This window comes from Narcine bancroftii, chromosome 3 (assembly GCF_036971445.1).
Source record: "Narcine bancroftii isolate sNarBan1 chromosome 3, sNarBan1.hap1, whole genome shotgun sequence".
Classification (NCBI taxonomy): Eukaryota; Metazoa; Chordata; class Chondrichthyes; order Torpediniformes; family Narcinidae; genus Narcine; species Narcine bancroftii.
In genome coordinates this window covers 368,741,517-368,763,472 of record NC_091471.1, presented here as the reverse complement: position 1 = coordinate 368,763,472, position 21,956 = coordinate 368,741,517, and the positions used below count along the sequence as shown (strand labels likewise).

The following is a 21,956-nucleotide window of genomic DNA, read 5'->3' as shown; positions in this document are numbered from 1 at the left end:
CGTATGTTTCCCTTTATCAAAGTTTATTTTTCTTCTTTCTTTGGCTTGGCTTCGCGGACGAAGATTAATGGAGGGGTGATGTCCACGTCAGCTGCAGGCTCGTTTGTGGCTGACAAGTCCGATGCGGGACAGGCAGGCACGGTTGCAGCGGTTGCAAGGGAAAATTGGTTGGTTGGGGTTGGGTGTTGGGTTTTTCCTCCTTTGTCTTTTGTCAGTGAGGTGGGCTCTGCGGTCTTCTTCAAAGGAGGTTGCTGCCCGCCGAACTGTGAGGCGCCAAGATGCACGGTTGGAGGCGAGATCAGCCCACTGGTGGTGGTCAATGTGGCAGGCACCAAGAGCTTTCTTTAGGCAGTCTTTGGTGCACCTCTGTCTCGGTGGCCAGTGGAGAGCTCGCCATAGAACACGATCTTGGGAAGGCGATGGTCCTCCATTCTGGAGACGTGACCTACCCAGCGCAGTTTGACCTTCAGCAGCGTGGATTTGATGCTGTCGGCCTCTGCCATCTCGAGTACTTCGATGTTGGAGATGAAGTCGCTCCAATGAATGTTGAGGATGGAGCGGAGACAACGCTGATGGAAGGTATTAAACCTGTTAGAATGTGAATGATAAACTGAAAACATTAATGATTAATAAATCTTCCAGCTTTTGGGTTATTAAATGTGACACTCTTCCACAAGGTTACTTTCCGAAGAATTTTTTTAAATGCTGAATGTAAAACATTATTTGGTAGTTCAATCTAACTGATGTGTTTATTTTAATGTAAAAAAAAAAGCAACCTACCGAAGTAAAGCAGCAATTAAGCTTTGGACTCATTGTACAAAAGGCATTGATGAGCATCTAGTGACTTAATGAGTGGCACATTTCTGATGATGATGCACAACCTCTTACGTCAGTTGTTTCAATGTTCTTGTTACTTTGTGCTAGACTGGTTTATTTCTGAGTGAAGAAAGAGAAATTGGATGGACTTCATAGGTCTGGCAGCATCCATGGAGAGAAGAGTAAGTTAACCTTTTGGGTTGGGATGTTGACTGACCATTTCAATCCATGGTCGCTGTTTGACCTTTGTCCCTCTGGTTTCTCATTGTTCAATCAAGATTCCAGCATCTGCAATTCTTAGGTTTCTCAGTTTTGTCTCTTTTACCTTTTGCTGTCCATCTTGTCCAATTGCTCATTCAAGCTAACTTTGATGATGTGCTCTTTAGAACTCACTGATTAAATAAACGATTTTTATAATGTTTTGTGAAGTCAGTTAAAAAAAAGGGTCATTAATGCACAAGAAAATCCCAGCAGGTTTTTACTGAAAGATCCTCATTTATCGAGGCATCATTTTGTGCTTAATGAGCGTACACCTGGCATCTTGATTTTAGAATGTTCCTTGAAATGTAGAATCATAACTAAAGGGAAGTTGTGCAGAGTCTTTTATTTTAAACTTTATTTATTTGAAAGATCTTTAGTAATAATACAGCATACATTCCATAAAGTCAATTTTATATATATGTAAAAAACAATAAAGAAAAAAAATGAGTCCCCACCCACCCTCCCACCCCATCAGCCAGCTCTCTTAAGGAGAGCCAAAAATATATAAGTAGAAACTAAGAATAGATCAAAATACATCTAAATGCACATATTGCAAATAGGGTAACCACTTATTAACAAAAAAAGAATAATTATCATGTAGATTATATGTAATTTTTTCTATAACAATACAAGCTTTCAATTCATTCTGCCACCACATTATATTAATCACTGTTATCTTTCCATGTACTTGCTACACATTTTCGAGCTACAGACAATGTTAAGTGTACAAATGCAATTTGAAATTTATCCAACCATAATCCCTTTAAAGGAATCATATAACCCATTAAAAAAATGGATCTAGTGATAACGTAATGTCATATAATTTTTCCAAAGTTAACCTAATTTCTTGCCAAAATGGTTGTACATGAACACAAGACCAAACAGCATATAAAAAGGTACCAGTACATACTCATCTAAAACAAGAGTCCGAATTACTAAAACCATATTTTTTCAATTTCTCTGAGGTTAAATACAACTGATGTAGAAAGTTATAATTAACCATTCCATACTGCACATTCGTCAATTTAGTAACGTTCTCATGACACATATCTGCCCAGTAGTCTTCAGGAAAAACAAAGGCTAAATCATTTTCCCATTTAAGCTTAGACCTCCCATTCTGGTTTATCCATATTGTCTTGTAATACTTGGTACATAACAGAAATATAACCCTTTTTTGGTATAGAAGAAATCAAAGACTTGATTTCCAAAAATACAGGTAAAATCATCTCTCTACCATAGATATCTTTCACCAAAGCTCAAAGTTGATAATAAACAAACAAAGAATTTTCAGCAATATCAAAACGCTCTTTCAATTGATTGAAAGAAAGAAACGATCTTTCTACAAAACAATCCTGTAACATCTTTATACCCTTAGAGTCCAAACACTTTAAATGATTATTAAATATTGAAAAAGGAATAAGCTGATTGTTATATAATGGGGTTAAAATTGACAATTTACCTTTTGATCCTAAAATCTTATTTTTTAAAGTCCATAACCTTTAATAGATGTTTTAGTATCGGCATATTATATTCCCGCAACAAATTTACATTCCATCAAAACATAAATTGATGCACCTCAACTTCAGAAATACAAGCCATCTCAACTTTAGCCCAACTCGAGGGTTGGTCCAAATCCATCAGTCTACTAATAAATTTTAAATGGGCTGCTTCATAATAATTTTCAAAATGGGGTCATTGAAGCCCACCTAACGCATACTTCCAAGTAAGTTTACATAATGCTACCCACGGTAATTTGCCTTTTCATAAAAATTCTCTCATAGCTTTATTTAAATCCTGAAAAAATCCCTTTGAAAGAGAACACGGTATTGATTGAAATAAATATTGAATTCAAGGAAAAATATTCATCTTATTACAGTTAACTCGGCCAATTAAAGTTAGCAGGAGATCTTTCCATTTATTAAATTTGCTTTAATCTTTTTTAATAAAGGAACATAATTTAACTTATATAAAGATTGATAATCAACATTGTCAATTATTCCTAAATATTTAATTTTATCAGACCATTTCAATTTAATAATATTTTTATATTCTGAATAATCTCCTTCTCCAACTGGCAAAATTTCACCCTTATCCCAATTAATCTTGTATCCAGATAATGTTCCATATTGTAATAAACATTCCTGCAAATGCAGCAATGATTGTTCTGGATTTGTCAAATATATCAAAACATCATCTGCAAATAGATTAAACTTATACTCTTCATCCATAACTCTCATCCCTCTTATCTGTTCATTCTGTCTTATTGTTTGAGTTAACAGTTCAATAGCCAATGCGAACAGGGCTGGTGACAATGGACACCTTGTCGGGTCGAACGTGTCAATTTAAACGGTAATGAAACTTGACTATTTGTCACCACCCTGGCAATCGGGTTCGTATATAAAGCTTTAACCCAACCAATAAAAAAAAGGGCCAAATTTAAACTTTTCCAGCACCTTAAATAAAAAAATCCCATTCAACCCTGTCAAAAGCTTTTTCGGTGTTAAGTGCAACCATGGGCTGCTGTCGATATGCATTGACCAAAGTAATTAATCGAAGAATATTATCTGGAGAATTTCTATTCTTAATAAAACCTGTTTGATCAATATGTATAAATTTAGATAAATACTTGGCAAGTTGATTTGCTAACACTTTCGCTATGATTTTATAATCTACATTCAGTAAAGAAATAGGTCTATACGAAGACACTTTTAACTGGTCTCTATCTTTTTACGGAATTACAGTAATTAAAGCACTAGAATAAGATTCCGGCAACTCATGCTCTTCAGTTGCTTGTTGTAATACCTCCTCAAACACAGAGGATAAATCTTCATTAAAAATTTTATAAAATTCCACAGAAAATCCGTCGTCCCCTGGTGACTTCCCATTTGGGATCTCCAACATAGCTTCCTTAATCTCAAATTCTGTAAACGGAGCTTCCAATTCTATAACATCCTCCTCTTCAATGCTGGTAACGTTAATTTAGATAAATTAGAACCACTATCCTGTTTCCCCTCAGAAGTATACAATTTTTTGTAAAATGAATAAAACTGGTCATTGATTTCCTGAGGTTTATAAGTAACTGTTGAATTCTTTTTAACAGCATTAATAGTCCGTGAAACTGTTCCATCTTTAACTGCCACTCTAGTACCTTAAGTGCCCTCTCACACAACTCATAATAACGATACTTAGATCAATTAATTAAATGCTCAAATTGATAAGTTTGCAATGTATTATAACATAATTTCAAATTAGCCAAAGCCACTTTTTTTTAATCTTCTGTCACATCTTTCTGAAATTCCTTCTCCAATTCAGCAATTTGCCTCTCCAGTTCCAAATTCTCTGCCATATACTGTTTCTTAACTTTAGTAGTATAACTAATAATCTGCCCTCTTAAATAAGCTTTTATTGCATCCCATAATACAAAATGACCATCTACAGAATTAGCATTCTCAGTCAAAAACAAAGTAATCTGTTCCTTAACAAAAGTAACAAATTCTGTTTTTTTCAACAACATTATATTAAATCTCCATCTGTAAGATGAACGTACCACTTCTGAACTTACGCAAGAGAAAAATAATAAAGAATGATCCGATATGACCCTACTTTTATATTCCGCCTGTAATACTCTTCTTTGTAAATGTGCCGATACTAAAAAAAATCTATTCTGGAAAATGAATAATGTTGGGACGAATAAAAAGAGAAATCCTTCTCCATAGGATTGACTCTACTCCAAATATCCACCAAATTTAAGTCCTTCATCAAGGTCCCAATTTGTGTCGCCATCTTTAATTTCTTTATACTTTTTGGAGATCTATCCAGTAAAGGATCCAAAGCACAATTAAAATCTCCCCCAACTATATTTTCATTAGCTTGATTTAACAACAAAAAAGCATCAGAAATAAAACGCTCATCATCCACATTAGGTGTGTAAACATTGAGCAAAGTCCAAGGTTCAGCAAAAACTTTACAATTCACCCTTAAGACCCGTCCAATATTTCCTTCCATATTTTGTAATTCAAAAGGCAAATTCTTATTAATTAAAATTGCTACACCTCTTGCCTTAGAATTAAATGAAGAAGAAAACACATGTCCAACCCAACCTCTCTTCAATTTCAAATATTCTTTTTCAGTCAAGTGAGTTTCTTGTAAAAAGGCAGTGTCAATTTTCATTTTCTTAATACAAGCCAAAACTCACTTTCGTTTAATTGGATTATTTAACCCCTGAACATTAAAAGTTGCAAATTTCAAATTAGACATCCTTATAAATTAACAATATAAGAACTTCTTTCTTTCCATTCTTCCCATTTTTCCCATTCTTCCCATTCCCATTCCCATTTCCATTTGCCTTCTTTTTAGGCGACGGCAGCGAAGAACTTCCATATCCTAGCAAATCTGGTAGTGAATTAGCAAAAATTAATGCATCATGGTCATTTTCAAAAAATTGAGATTGAAAATTACCATAAAAGACTTTTAATACTGCAGGGTAACAAAAAGCAAATTTGTAACCCTTCTGCCACAATATTTCTTTAGCCAAGTTAAATTGCCGATGTCGCCTAATAATCTCCTGACTCAAATCTGCATAGAAAAATACTCTGTTATTTTGGACCATAATTGGAGTTTGATTTTGTCGTGCCTTCTGCACCACCAACCATAATATCATTTCTCTGTCCTGGTATTTCAAAGAACGAATTAAAACCGCCCGTGGCGGTTGTCCTGGTAACGGTTTCTTTTGTAACACTCTATGTGCTCGTTCCAATTCTAGGCCTTCCGAAAAAAACTCCTTGCCCAACACCTTGGAAATCCAGTTCTTAAAATTTTTTATTGGATCCGACCCTTCACTATCTTCTGGGAGACCCACAATTTTCACATTATTTCTCTGACTTTGATTTTCCAATGAATCAATTTTTTTTCAATGTCTTTCTTCTGAATTCCCGAATCTTCCATTTTTCCCTATTACGTTCAACTTGATTTTTGCATTCAAGAAAAGCTGTTTCAATTTTTAAAAAATTTTCTTGCACTGTATCCACTGATTTAATACAGTTATTAACATCACTCTTAACTGCAGACATATCTTCAGACATAGTAGACATTTTGGTTGTCACTTCTAAAAATCCTTGAGTCATTTGTTTAAACATATTGTCCATTTAATACGCAATCCCTTCCAGGACTGTACACACAGACTCCATTCCAGATTCCAGTTCCACTTTTTGAGGCTTACCTTCTCTGGTCTCCACCTCCAATTGTTCCTGTAAGCTGCTCAGTAAAGGTAAGTCGTCTTCTTCTTCTTCTTCCAGCGTTGTCGGTCCCCTCCCGGTGCGGCTGCTGGTCTGTACACCCGATGACATGGTCGGGACGCCGCTGCTTGAGCCCCCCCCACAGCCCACACGCAGTCCAACAAGTCCCGGACCCTCGAAGCACTGCTCATGCCCGGTAAGGCCAGGGACGGCACAGGTGCGACTTCCGACGCCATTCTGCACATCCCCAGCGCACACCCGATGGCAGCCCAGGCTCAAGGGCTCTTCTTTCAGCTGGGTCGCCCACACGCCTGACATCGCGGACGCGCGGTTCGGCACCGGGTGAACTCATCGTCAAGCCGCCGCCATCTTGCGGAGGCAAGATCGGCGCTGGCGTCATACTTAGCCGGGCAGGAGTCCTCTGCGCCTTGGAGGTTCCAAACGTCAGGTCCATGGCTTCAATTGACCAGGTAGGCTTCAATTCTTCAGCACTTTTAAAAGGTAGTTTCTTCTGCAGTTGAATTTTCGTTTTTTTTTACATTAGTAGCCATTATAACCCTCTAATGTTCCCAAAAGTAAAAATACAACTTTTAATCACTTTTATAAACTTCAAAAACAGGTGCTTAAAAAACTAGCTGAGGAAGGGTGAAACCGCACGTCTGTGCAACCCCCCCCCCCCCCCCCACCCCAGTTGAGCAGAGTCTTCATGCTACTTTCACATTTTCAAAACTACTAAATTTGGCAGATAAGTACAAAAAAAGATATTTTTCATAATGGATCCACACTTCAAATCAGCAAAAACATTCACTTCATTGGTGAATTTTCAAGCCCAGCCCAGTCACCTCATCACACGAAGGGTCTTCTTCAAAAGACAATGAAAGAGAAACAAAGGTCATTTGTGAGGCCACACACATCCATTATGTCACATGCTTGTTGGTGTACACACAAACAGTAGTATTTAGGACAATTTGTCATCTGCTGTCACACTGAAATGTTTCAGATTCATTCCTTCTCCATAGCATCAGAAATTTTGGGAATTAAAAGCAAAGCTGTGAGAAATAGAGATGTGTTAAAGCCAAAGTAAATTCAAGCCATTAAATTATAAAATGTTTTTAAATATATTTTTCATAATTATCCACCTCTTACAGGTGAGAAAATATTTTAAATGTTTCTCAGAATAAGAAATATTCAAAAACTATGAAAAATACTGAAGTTAACACTCGTATAAATTATGTTGAAAAAGAGATTAATTAATTTAAAAATCATTAAATCATTCAACTCAATTTAAAATATCTAAAAGACTGAACTAGCTGCATTATTGAAACACCACTTTTTTGCACCAACTGCTATCCTTTTATATTTTTTTTTCTGTCTCATTGTGGTAATTTAATTGATTCTACTGATGTTGGGTATCTTGGGAATAGCTGCAGCAAGTAAGAGTTTTGGTGCAATTGTACAATTTTCTGATGTATATGACATTAAGCTCTCATGGATCACTCACCTAGTCCAGGAAGTTGTCCTTATCCATTTAAAACAGAGCAGAAGAACTCACGATGCCAGGTCATTTAACTATTTTCTGCATAGAGAGTGGTGTAGAATCACCACAACATTGTCTTTTCTTGCTGGACCTCTTGAACAATCCAGTCTTTGGAATGAAGTGGAGGAACTGCGGGCTATAGCTATCAACAAACTCAGGATGAAGACTTGCATACATTCTCCAAAATTGCAAGCATGTGAGAGGGAAAGTGCTGGCAAAATGTTTTTTTTTTAAACATCGAACTTACATTTTTTTCCCGTTCTTAAGTGTCTCCCTTCCTTTCAGGAATGGCCATTCACACAGGAATGACCAAAACTCCAAAGAACGGTATCACCCCGTGAGTATAGACAGAATACCTGAAGTGTAGCATTTACGTCTTATTCATTAGTCCGTTGTTCGCGGATCACCTGCAGTTCAGTGTAGACTGCAGGCAATCCATGAAAATGTCTAGGGGTCATGGAGGTAAAAATTTCGGAACGGGAATTCCCATTACGATCTTTTTTACGCATACTGCGTTCTGGAAAATTGGGAATAATTTCCCAGAATGAAGCGGCTGTATTAAAAAATATAACAGAAATCTGGGCTTGTACATGTAAATTCCTTTAATTTTTTAAATCCAATTTAGATCACATTTATACTATGATTGCTGCTTCAAACCCCTGTTTAATTAAGTGTGGAGATAATTGCAAGACTAGTACTGTGGAACATACAAGAAAACCTCATATGTTCTTGATCAGCAGTATTATTTGATTCATTGCTTAAATGCAGCAGTTTAAAGAATCAAATAGAATATAAAAAGTATTATTCACATCGACATCAGACTTAATTCTGTCATGTTTAAGCTTGCAGTGACATCTGCTTTAATCAATAAAGTGTGGATCCATTATGAAAAATATATTCTTTTTTGTACTCCATCTTTCTGCAAGGTTCAGCTGTTTTGAAAATGTGAAAATAGTATGAAGGCTTCCCTTCCGTTATGATTCCAAATTCCAAGGAACATTCTGAAATCAAGCTGCCAGGTGTATGCTCAAGTCCATTAAGTTCTACTCAGCATTGCAAAAACAGATGAACTGCTGTTTATTATATTGCTACTCATGGGAATTTCGTTTGAACAAATTGACTGTCATGTTTTGTATGCTAAACGATCACTATTTCATTGCCTTGGAAATGTCTACAAAGGGATGTGAAAAGTGTCATACAAGTGCAAGTCTTTCTTTCTGCACAAAGTCATAACTACTTTCCTATGTACTCAGAAAAATATTTCCCAGTGTTATAAAATATCAGGACATTTAAATATATATAGGATTGCTGTGCAATCATCCAGTATAAACATAAAAACTATATTAAAGCATTATAATCACATGAATGACTTTAAATTAAATTGCTCACTGTATTAATGGGGCAATTATACGCAAGAGTCAAAATTTGGAAAAGATGAGTACTCTATAGATGACCAGGACATAAATACGCCAAGTCAGGACCACCAAATCCACTTCAAACATTCAGAAGGAGAGCGACTCATACTTACGAAGAAATGACAGTGGTACTAAAACAAAGTTATAAATAAATAGGAACAAAGAGAAAATAACAGTCTTAAAGGAAAGTGCTGCCAATAAACCATTCCTTTCATCTACTATTCTAATAAACTCAACTTGCTCATGTTAGAAGATATTATCTTTCTTTGGGTACTGGATTTTTAAAAATCACTAAATGTTCTGATATGATTATGTTCTCTCAATTAATGTGGAAACAATGAATTAAGCTACAGGTTATACACTCACCTCATTACATGTGATTTGCTCTCAGACCATCACATGTTTGTGAGGAAATTTCAGGAGTAAACAGACCTCTCTCTACATTGACAAAATTCAGTATTTAAGGGAGAGAACTAGCTTCCTTCATTCAAGTTTGTAGACTGTCACCTTCACACTAATTAACCAGAATGGCCTCTGTTGTAGCCTCCTGTTTGACTTTTCAGGTCAGTATGCAACAGTCACGTTTGTAGAATGAATAGATCAAAGTCTTACTTCCAAATGTAAGCAACAATCCCTTTTGATGCCATTTCAATCTGACCACCCAGTACTTTCCTCTATAACTCCTAATTCTTGCACGATGTGGAGGGACCACCACCCACGTGAGAATATTTAATGTCCCCTTAATTTAAATATCAGTTACTGGCGAAAGTGCAGCCAGCTAAGACCTAATGAAAATTATTAACATTCTCTTAGGACTGAGCTAATGCTTCAGAGTATAATTAATTCTACAACTTTTATTGATGTACTAAACAATTAATGAAAGTACCTTTCAAATAAACCCGACTGTGCCAAATAAGAAATTGGAATACAATATTAAAGTAATTTTAGTAACTCAATAAAGGAATGATTCTTACTTGGCAGACAACACAGCTTCATAATTCCAACATAATTACTACCATAGTGTTTCAAATTAGCTATAATCATTTATAAAGCAACCATCCCAATCTTTGTAAAATAAAATGTCATGGCTTTAACCACCGTTAACCTGCTAATAAATTTGGAAACCATTATTCTGTGTTTTACAACTGAGTTAACAGCTCTCTCTTCAAGACAGAAACAATTTGGAACCACTCAGGATGCAGAAACTTGCAAGGCCCATTCTCAAGAGGCAAAAGGGGTGGTAAATTACTTGCTAAATAGATTATTGTAGGAGGTACTGCACTCAGCAGGTTTTGAGATGATTAAGCCCTGGGAAATTCATTCACCATATATTAGGGTAGGAGTTCTCATGTGTGACTTAATTCTGCGTAATTTTCAGTTGAAATATTAGTTGTTAGGTGCTGAATTCAGTTAACTTTTAGCAACCCAAGAATGTTTCTTAATATAAAAAAACCTGTTTTTAATTATACAGAGGACAAAGTCCCAAGAGGGTAACCACTGACAAATCCCAGATTGTACTTGCCACTGTCTGCAGTTTGGCAACAAAACACAATGGCATCATGTATGTATACACTTTACAGGCTGAACCCTTATTCATGGTAGGAAGAGGTTTCACACATAATGAGCCTTGTAGAACAAGACTGAAGTTTCTTAATTAAGTCAGCTGAAAGACATTTAAGCAGTCTTCTGCTTAACCTCTAAAGAATATTGATCATCAAATCAAAGCATTAAAATCCAGCTCGCAAATCTTTATTTATTGTGCTCTTGGCTCGGTAGAGCCTCTTCAGCTTTCTCGCTGTTTCAGTAATTTTAGGCATGTTTTGGGTATATAAACAAATAACAAAGAGTCTTCTTGTGTGTTACGGAAGCTAAATTTCATTTCTTTGCACAGCAATGCAGCGTTGTGTCTGGAGAGCTATTTAACAAGATTCATCACATTAACATGTCTATACCAAATCAAAGAGTACATTAAAACACATCCAAGTATTAATACCATATCAGGATTCAGATGAGAACAATTAAAAAAAACAATGAACAATTATGCAGAATTGCTTTCCCCTGGCCAATTTAATTATTAGATACTTGTCTCTCATCAAACTACCCTTTATTTTGACTTAAGCAGCCTTCTATAATCTGAAAATCTCAATAAACATAATCCCTCTTCTACTTCAGTTCCTTTATAGTAATGGTTCTCCAAACAAGAACCAATTGTTTTCTCACATCAAGTCACAGAGTGTGAATTACTTTAATTTTTCCGCTTTTAGCAGCTGTGCAGGGTGGGCGGCAAGGTGCTTGTTACAATCAGGCAGGGGAAAACTAAAGAGGCACCCAGATCTCGTGGTCAGGGAGTTGGAGTTTCACAGTTGCCTGGTGTCCCAGAAGTGGCCTTTAAAAAAAAATCATCTTACCAAGAGTTGGTGAAGGGGTGAGAGGATGGAGACCACCTTTCCAGAGCAACCCATATCACCTTTTGTTGTCCCAAACATGTACTTCAGCAGTTTTCTTTTTACTACCTATAATTCTTGGAATTTTTTGTGATTTCACCCCCCCCCCCACTCATTAGTGATGCCCAGCAACATTTAACAGACAAAGAATCTGCGTCAAACAAAGAAAGAAAAAAAGAAAGGGAACAAGGAATTCTCCATTCACTTCTCTGTTGGATTCATTAATATCCCAAACTGTTGGCACAGTCTAAAACAGTCATATGGTAACAAAGCGCGCACTGACTCAGAGTCTGGGATCTTCAAATAAACCTTGCAGGCTGTCATGGCCACCAGGAAACAGAATTAGTGCAATATTAGCTGACCTTCATTTTGTTATTTCTTCAAACCTAACTGCTATAGCCTGCTTACTGGTTACTAGGCACCCTTGTGGAAAAATGTAAGCATTTCCCAGGCAATTCAAAGGCAGATTGGAGAGGCAAATAAAACCAATCTTAAAGTAATATTTTTCATGAGTGTTCTATTTTTCATTTAGTTGTTGTCCAGCATTGTAAAAACAGAAATATATAGTATAAAAGACAGGCTGCCACGATCAATCCAGCCACGATCAATCCAGCCACGATCAATCCAACCGCAGTGTTGTGAAGCAGAGAGGACAATAAGCTTTTACTTTCCAGCCATGACATGGTGAATTGCTATTCTTAATAATGCAAATTCAAAGCAAGCAGAGTGCAGCAATAGTGATCTGCATTTTTGCAACAGAAAGGCAAGTTTGTTGTGAAAATTGTTAATTAACAACTGTTAAATGTCAAAGTGTATAATTACAAGATACTAACGAATAAAGGCAGAAATGGTAATATGAAAAAAATGATAAAAATAGTTCGCACCACAGTCATCAACTCAAAGATGTGCAGCAATCAAAGGAACACAATTTTGTAGATTGCCTGAAAGATTGAGATCTCTCAAAAAAAGTAAAATACCGTGGTAAAACTGTTTCCTTCCTTCAGGAGGGTTTTAAAATTTTGCAATGCAAAAGAAGTTGGGAAAATATCTAATTACAGACACACATTAATGATGGATGACTATGGCAGAAGCCTTGTGTTCCTGGGAAGTTACACTGCCTGGGTGCAAGTCATTGGCCTGCGTGCTGGCAACAGCTGCCGAACCCTTACAGAGGGGGCAAGGAGGTGAGAATTACTGTCAATGAATCCTCGCTTCGTGTTTGAACAGCTGCATATGCAAATTACATCATAAAGCTAAGGCTGTTTCTTCTTTCGTACAAAAGACTCCAAACAACAGTATATTCACAAATACATTGAACTCTTAAATACTACTTCTGATAGACAAGTGGGGAAAAGGTTAAGTAGCCCAGGTTCAAGGGAAAACTGGTAAAAGACAATATAATGCCACCTGGTGGATTGAGGGATCCATATTAAACATATCGACATACCACAAGAAGTTGACTTCTTATCAACTAATTTGACACGTCGTGTTTCATTCTGTATTCTGGAGTCTGTTTTATCCACTAAATGTGTCAGATCATCAATGATTTCTGCATGAAAAGAAAAAAAGATGTTGGTTTTCAAGTTGCTGTTACGACAGATCGATTAAGAATGAAATATGATTAGGACAAAAACTGTGAAATGCAATACTGTCCCATTGGTGCTTTTAAGTGAAAGAGTAAAACAGCAATGCTCTGCTAAAATATCCATACATGACCAAAGGAATACCAAGAAGAACATGGGGTTTCATTAAGATTAGCATTGATCGATTTTGTCTTATTCATGCTCATTACAAAGTAGTCAGCTCACACTTTTACTTCCAAATTAAGATACGAGCTAAAAGGATTAGTTTACAAAATTATGAGGAGGTGGTTCCTCCAATTCTATCCATGCTGGTGTAACAGAGACTACAATTGCTGGGGATTAACTGCATTTTAAAAGAGACGAGCTTCTTTCGAGTTGTGTTAAATTCCAAGAGTTTTATTTATTTATGAATTAACATGAATAGCAAAATTCTTAAGTGGGTGTTTCTGAAATTTGTGGTGAAGAAAACAATTCAAAACAAGCGTAATGGTGCACGTACAACCAGCCGAATATCCATAATTTAAGCACGAGTATTATTTGGATATCAAATTACTTGATCATTGAGGTATGAAAAATTTATGTGGAATAAAATTCACTGTACTTGCAAATGTCCAGTCTTCTCATCATTTGAAAACCATTTTAAGAATCTCTGCACAAATGTTGAAGGTAAAATTCCTTCCAATGATTGTCACCTGAAGTAAAAGGCTCTGCATTCCCCATGTGCACTATTTTCTTTGAAATCAGTGCCTTTTGGATACTTGTTTCACAAAGTATTTGAAGACAGACAGCGGGTGTCAACATCTTTTAAATGATTCAGGAAGGTCATGAAAATATCTCATCACAAATCACTCCTTGGTGAACTAAACCTATCTGCAAACAACCAGTGAGCTGAACTTTCAGACTAACCAGCTGTTTGATGCAAGCTATTTCTTTAAGCCATTTATGGATTCTTTTACCCCCAGGGAGCAGACTGACAAGAAAATTCCACAATGAAATGTGGACAAGTTCCTAGGGATAGACATTTGTTTTAAATTGATTGCTGTCGAATTTTTTAAAAAACATATTTAGATGCAAAAACTTCAAATTTTATCCAATAATGAAATTGTCAGGAAAACAAAATCCCAAATAAAAGTTGTATGAAATTCTTACATCACGAGTGTGAATATTATGAGAGCTTTTCTTTTAGTCTGGAATTGTTCAAATTCTAAATCTATTGATGATTCATCACACATCATATGGTTGGCGTAGCAGTTAGTGCAATGCCTTTACAGCGCCAGCAATCGAGACCAGACTGGCGCTGTCTGTTAGGAGTTTGTATGCTTTCCCTGTGTCTACTTGGGTTTTCTCCAGGGGCTCCGGGTTCCTCCCTCCCCTCAAATATGCAGTGGGGCGTTGGTTAATGGGGTGTAATTTGGGCGGCATGGACTCATGGGGCTGAATTGGCCTGTTGCAGTGCTATATCTCTAATTTAGTTTAAAGATCCCTTTACTGACCAAGATTAATAATAGGTAAAGGTTTGCAAGGTCACTGGTTCTGATATTGTATTACCAATTATCTTGCACTAAGAAATGTCTTTTTCACTGACTGCCCCTGCTTTTGCAATATTATAATACTGACATTATTTCCAAGTGCATATTACAAGCATAGATTACCATCTCTAACTGTCAGAGAACTGTAAGATGGTTTGTGTAAACAAAAGCAGGTTTTTTTCCTGAAAACATTTGTTCCTGGGCTCCAGTAGGGAAAAAAACATTTATTTCCATTCCCTATGCTTAACCCCACAAACAAAATCTGCCAGTCACCACAGTCACAAAAACCACATTCTGTTTACATCTTTAATTTGTTCTTCATCGAAAACATTGCCTCCACATCTCCAATACACACGTAGAAACAAATCAAGAAACAAACAAAATAAGGTTTTGTTTGAAGTGTTTCACAAATGCACTTGATTAATCTAATAATATTGTTTAGCCGTCTCTGTGGTATGGCTTTGTTGAGACTTTGCGAGGAAAATTCTAATGCTGTGCTAAACTGTGATTCAAATGTCCATTGAATAGCCTGAACAAAATCTAAATACACCACTTTAATATCTTGAACAAACAAGTTCAGTCTCAGGATTTTTCTCCCCAAAGATCTCAACCCTATGATCAGAATTTACTGCATATGCAAAATGCAGCCCATGCAGAGTTCCGTACAAGTACGAAACTGAACTATATATTAGTCTTGATCATTACAAATTCCTCTCTGTACCAGTTTCAGACATGTAGGGCAGTCTAAGCATGTTTTCTGCCAAGAAAAAAAAGCCTTGAAATATTGACTCATGAATGACCCCAAATTTTATGTCAAGGTTTTGCATATTGATTCAAAAATATACCAAACAGACCAAAAAATGCAGAGTTTAATGAAAGTGCCTTCAGTTGACCGGATATAGATTCAGTTCTTATAATATCCTGTATTTTTCTACAGCTCTGGAAAAACTCCAGCTAACTAAAGGGAAACAACCAAGGTTTTCAGCAGTTTGCCTGAAGGTTTTACAAAAGAGTTACTGAGAAAACAACCCGACAGACTGTAAAATGCAAAAGGTAAAATGCAGGATCAGTACCATCTTCTAACCTTCTGAATCAACAAATATGTGAAACTATGATTTATTTTTCTGCTCAAGGATAAACAGTTGGGCCACATGCAATTTTCGGTATGGATACTGATCAAAATTCAAATATTTTCTAATAAAGATTCATCACCTTTTAGAACACATTTGATACATTCTTAGTATTTAGTTTGCCAATATTCCGATTTTTCAGTCCACTGTTACACATTTTTGCAAATGTCTCTCTGAACAAATTTCAAAAAGTAAAACTTAAGAAAAACAGATATTTTGCAGCTCTATCTCCAACTTCTGACTATCAACTCAGCTTTCAACTGCACTGGAGGTTTAATGACAACTTGTGAGGCCCCATCACTCTTGTGTGCTTGGATGCACAGGAAACTGCACAATAGCTCGGCCAGTGGAAGGACCAGTCATCTCATGTTTGCATCAGAAAAAAATGTGCTAAATACTCCCATCAAAATTCAGGTTCTTTTCATTGTCAAGGACAAAGGATAAAAAGCACGCTTGAGAAACAGCTTATTTCATTTGCCAAGAGCAACCAAACCTTCTATAAAAAACATTAAAGAAATTCACAGAAATTAATCACTGGCATTTTTCAACCACTGCTCTGCTATTAAGCCTAAATCATTCTTTCCCTGAATGCAACAGAATGCAGATTAAACAAATTGTATTTCTCCAAAAAACACAACTGGAGGTAAAAATATCTTTTTTGAGGTTGAACGATGTGCCATCTAGTGAAACAGAGAGGTCCAGGCAATCTTCCTTTCCTTCATAGGCAGTCCCTCGGGAATAGGCTCCAGAATTGATTTGTGCTTTCTCATGAATGATGGGCCCAGTGTGGGTCTCTGCTATAGGTGGGTAATCGCTGTTCATCTTCCATTCTTCACATTAGATTCCTGTGTGTTTTCAGATTTGTTTGGCATTCCAAAATGGATAGGGTTCGAATGAGCGCCATGTACATCGCCAGAAAATGGGGGTAAGGGTGTACCCAATATGTCACTTACCTGAAGACCACCTCATGCGTAGCTCCATCAAGCTGGAACCCAAGTATGAGGGCACCAAGTGCCAGTACATGTTGAGGTTCTACCTGTCCCAGGTGTTGCGAAGGATAGGCCTGGCCCCATTGGCATGCAACATCCCAATTAGCTGGACTTTGCTGCACTATCTATCCTTCGTGGAAAAGTTTTTTTCCAGGACAACACCTTCACCCACAAGGCCATAGGCAGTGGTCAGCATGGAATGACATGAAGAAACTGAGAGATCGTTCCAGAGGGACGGCTCCCCGACCAGACCGTCCAGGTTATCTGGCTGAATGCCACATCACCAGGGCTCTCAAACAAGCACCAGGACCTGGCCTGGCTGGCGGTGAGAGGGGTCCTCCCAGTGAGATCTTTCTTGTATAACCGGAACATCACCCTCCACACACGTTGTTCTTGGGACAGCTGTGGCAGAGTTGAGACCGTCTACCCACCTCTTTGCCGAATGTAGATTCGCAAAGAGTGTGTGGAGAAGCATGCAGGGGGCTTTGTCATCTTTCTTCCCCAACAGCAGCGTGACAGAGGACTCCTTGATTTACAGACTATTCCCAAGAACACACTGAGTCCGACATCCAGAACTGCTGGAAGACCATCAACTCGGTGATGAATACCCTCTGGTCAGCCTGAAACCTGTTGGTCTTTCAGCACACTGAGATGTCAGTCCAGGATTGTTGCCGACTGGCACATTCCAGGCTGCAGGAGTACGTGATGAGGGACGCGCTGAGGCTTGGTGCCGCCAATGTGAGGACACTGTGAGGAAGGAGCACAGTTGAGAGACCTCCTATTTATTAATAGGCACTGAGGGGCTGACATTGAGGGGAAGCCCGTCAACCAACCAACAGAGGGGAGAGAGAAGCCACAAGGTGCCACAGTGGTGGTAATCGAGAATTAAGGCAACAATGTTAAACATGAAGCGTACATTGATGAGATGACAGACACTATGTAAAACGTTTATGGACAATTTTTCATGTATTGTAAATAACTTACTTGATATGAGATGACTGACACTACGTAAAAGTTTTGTACAGGTTTTGTAAATAACTGTCTCGATATAACTGAAACTATGAATGTAAAATCTTAAAAGTTTTTTTTTCTCTTGCATTGTATATAATTTATTGTGAATAATGTATATTTTTTGGAAAAAAAAATTGGATTCCTGTGCACTCTTGACAATGTAAATGAGATTCTTGATTCCAATCCAAATATTCTCTATTTTCAGTGGTTATGAGCCATGGATTCCCAGGAGACATCTCTCCAATTAAATTCTGAGAACATTCTTGATGGTTTTTTGTTTCTTCCTCCATTCACCTGCTATGATGGAGGTAAACAAGTAAATTCTCAGATGCTAAGTCTATTGTAATTCACAAAAGTGCTGGAGAGACTCAGCAGGTAACATTGCATCCATGGAGTAAAAGGCAATCAATGTTTTGGGCCTGAGCCCTTTGTTGGTAAATTCTGTGTCAATGGAGGAGGATGATGATGAAATAATCTGGTGTCAAGGATGTAAACAACTTGGCCTATCCACTGGAGTAGAGAGTAATCGAGACTTTAGTTTTGACCTGGAAGAAGAGGCCAACCTTAATTCACGTCCTATGAAGATATTGTGGTTCTTGGTCCTCCAAGATATTCCGTATGGAATTTAAATTTGACGTGGGGGAGGGAGTGCTTAAGGAGGAGATTTTTGAGGAAGAGCGGTCTTAAATTTAATTGGGTCTGGCTGTGTGAGTAGAGTGGGGGGAAGATTATTCCGTGCTCTGTGCAGGAGAAGAATGAATTACTGTACATCTGTCTTGGAGGATGGTGCCCTTGTCTGCTCCATTGTGGTAACAATGTTGATAGTATCTGTCCAGTGATTCAAGGTGCCTGACATTGTAGTCCATGTCTCAGATGAGTCCAGTAGGGCAAGGATCATACCTGCCCTGTGGACATGAATTCAGGGCTAGGTTTGATGATTTTTTTCTTCAGATGACCATAAAAGCTGTGCTAGTGTCCAAAAGGCAATGGTGAATTTCATCATCATCCACCTTCATTGACAAATGGTCTGCAAGATACCCAAGATATTGAAAGTGGTCCATGTCTTCCAGGGTTTGTCATGGACCTGCAGTGTCAAAGGGTGGTGCCACACTATGCAGGTAGATTGCTAACTATCAAAGAAATACAAAAATGGCCAATGCTGCAATTGAGCAAACAATGAGGCGATCGAGGAACTCTGTGGGTCAGGCAGCGGCTATGGGTAGAAATGGTCAGTCAATGTTTCAGGTATCAAGTTTATCAATGCAGAAGGGAGAGGCTAGGAAGCTAGACAAGGGTGAGATGATAAGGTATTAGTCAGAACGTGAAAGAAGTGGAGCAATAGGTAGAAGGAAAGCTCACTGGGAGGGGGAGGGAAAATTAGAGTAAAGAGTGGGAGTAAGTAAAGAGATAGAAAGATTGGAACCAGATAGAGGTGGGGTTAACCAAAATTAGAAATATTGATGTCCATGCCTTTAGGTTTAAGTGTTCAGGAGAATTATAAGGTTTTGTTCCTCAAGTTTATGTCTGGCCTTACCTTGGCGATGGATGAGGCCAGCGACAAATACATTCATGTGCGGATGGTGAAGAGAACCAAAATGGTTGAAGTTCTCGCTTCGACCCCAGACAGAGCGTAGGTGTTTGGCAAAGAGGTCACCCGAGACTAGTGACCATCATTTTGCAGACGTCATCTTGAAGGCTCATCCCTTCAGTGAATTAAAGGAAGATGGTTTGGAGCCCAGCTCCTGATATGCATGGCTCAAAAGGACGCTGGGGGCAGAGGACAGGATGGGAAGTGAAAGGGAGCCATTTGACAAGAGCATCTGCACTTGAACTCACTTGTGGGTATATGGCATGCATGTATGACTGTGCTTACATTACAAATACAATCATATGCTCCAAACGTGTTCTTGAAGAACTTATTACTCAAATCAGATAAAAAACAAGCCATTTAAAAATGTGCAATTACATTTATTTTCAACAGGCAATTATGATTTGTGAAGCAGGAAAGCAATTGGCTCTTTTTTTTTACATGCATTACTTACAATGCCTATAAATGAAGATTCTAGCTCAGGTGTGTAAAAGGGAAAAAACTTGGCATGAGGCTGGTCTAACTGTGCATTCTTAAACACTAGGTGGGGACATGCTTCCTCATTGTTCCCACAATATACTACTCGGCATAGGGCCACCAAAGAATTATTTCTGGCCAAGGAACACTGACAATTGTAAGAGTTCACGTTTTCCTCCTTCCAATTTCCACGATATTGCTTGGAATTAATCCAAAAGAGTTTATTGTCACGAAATCTCCATTTGCACTAATTCAAAGACAGAAATGTTACTTGGGTTAACGATTAGTAATTGCACATTATGATCAGCCATCAAGATGCTCAAAGAAAGCTTGATTAAAACATTTCTCCAACACATTTATGTATTGATTAAAACATGATTTTTTGCATTCCCTTCAATTCTCTCTCCTGGTTTCATAGAAAATATCAAGAAAGAGAAATTATGCATGATTTCTTTTTAGTATATTGATCCAAAATACTGGAGATAATTTTGGGCAGTCACACACATGAAGGCTTATTTAAATATTCTGACAGTTCCATTAAATGTTCTCTTGAATCACTCCTGTGCTTTGTGCTTGCACAAAAGCACTTCCTCCATAAGCTTCCTTGACAACAACAAACACAGAACAATAGGTTGTTGAGTCTCCGCATTATTAGAGAAAAACCTTTCTGGAACAGCCATCACATGCAATTTGTAAGAAGACACAGTTATAAAAGAACAAATGCTCAAACAAAAATAAGCAAAGTCACTTAGACAAAATCTTGAAGATTCATTACAAACAAGCTTCTCCAATTTGAGAAGCTGATTGAGAGAAACAAATACAGAGATACCTTGTATCACATGGTTTTGAACAGCATGGGTTTTGATAATAACGCGGTGTATAATTTTAATATAGTGATAACCAAAAATGATTACATTTTATTCATATTGTGTTACCAATAGTGGTGCAATAATTTAATGTGTCAGAAACAATGTTCAGTGCTTGGCTGAGCTCATTCAACTTCATTATTGCTTAACTTGTTTTAGTATCAACTAGAGTCTAGACTCTGAGCGGGATGGCCGTGGCTGCTCTGTAATATTTTAATGGTGTTGTATAAAAGTGCAACATCCTCAACATTCATTGAAGCGACTTCATCTCCAACTTCGAAGTACTCGAGATGGCAGAGGCCGACAGCATCGAATCCACGCTGCTGAAGATCCAACTGCGCTGGGTAGGTCATTTCTCCAGAATGGAGGACCATCGCCTTCCCAAGATCGTGTTCTATGGCGAGCTCTCCACTGGCCACCGAGACAGAGGTGCACCAAAGAAGAGGTACAAGGACTGCCTAAAGAAAGCTCTTGGTGCCTGCCCCATTGGCCCCCGCCAGTGGGCTGATCTCGCCTCCAACCGTGCATCTTGGCGCTTCACAGTTCGGCGGGTAGCAACTTCCTTTGAAGATGACCGCAGAGCCCACCTCACTGACAAAAGAGGAAAAACCCAACACCCAACCCCAACCCACCAATTTTCTCCTGCAACCGCTGCAACCGTGTCTGCCTGTCCCGCATCGGACTTGTCAGCCGCAAACGAGCCTGAAGCTGACGTGGACATTACCCCTCCATAAATCTTCGTCCGCGAAGCCAAGCCAAAGAAAGAAAGATAAAAGTGCACCCTTACAAACTGGAAAAGTAGCTGCGGTGAAGGTGATGTGTGTAATCAATGTAAATGGGTAACATTGGAAAAGAAACTGGAAATTATTAAGCAGCATGAAGATCATTTGCCAAAAATAGTACAAGACAAAGGCATGAATGAATCGTCTGTTGGAATTCTAATCAAAAATAAAAATAAAATTCAAGAACATGGAATGGCAACAGCATCTTGCATGACTAAAATGATTGGTAGACATAGAAGTTCTGCAATGGAAAACGCCTTTTAATGATCTGGATTGAAGTTTGCCATCAGAAAA

The 21,956-nt window shown here is 37.9% G+C and overlaps 1 protein-coding gene across 2 annotated transcripts in view; it reads right to left on the bottom strand.

The window, feature by feature from the left end:
* The window catches only part of stx8 (syntaxin 8), a 154,117-nt gene that overhangs the window by 28,320 nt on the left and 103,841 nt on the right, over positions 1-21,956 (bottom strand). Inside the window, exon 7 of one of the 2 annotated variants that reach the window (XM_069930260.1) lies at positions 13,155-13,256. The exons of the other annotated variant lie outside the window; for it this stretch is intronic. Coding sequence (XP_069786361.1) covers positions 13,155-13,256 — 102 coding nt within the window. The remainder of the gene's footprint in view (positions 1-13,154; positions 13,257-21,956) is intronic. 2 annotated transcript variants of the gene reach the window in all.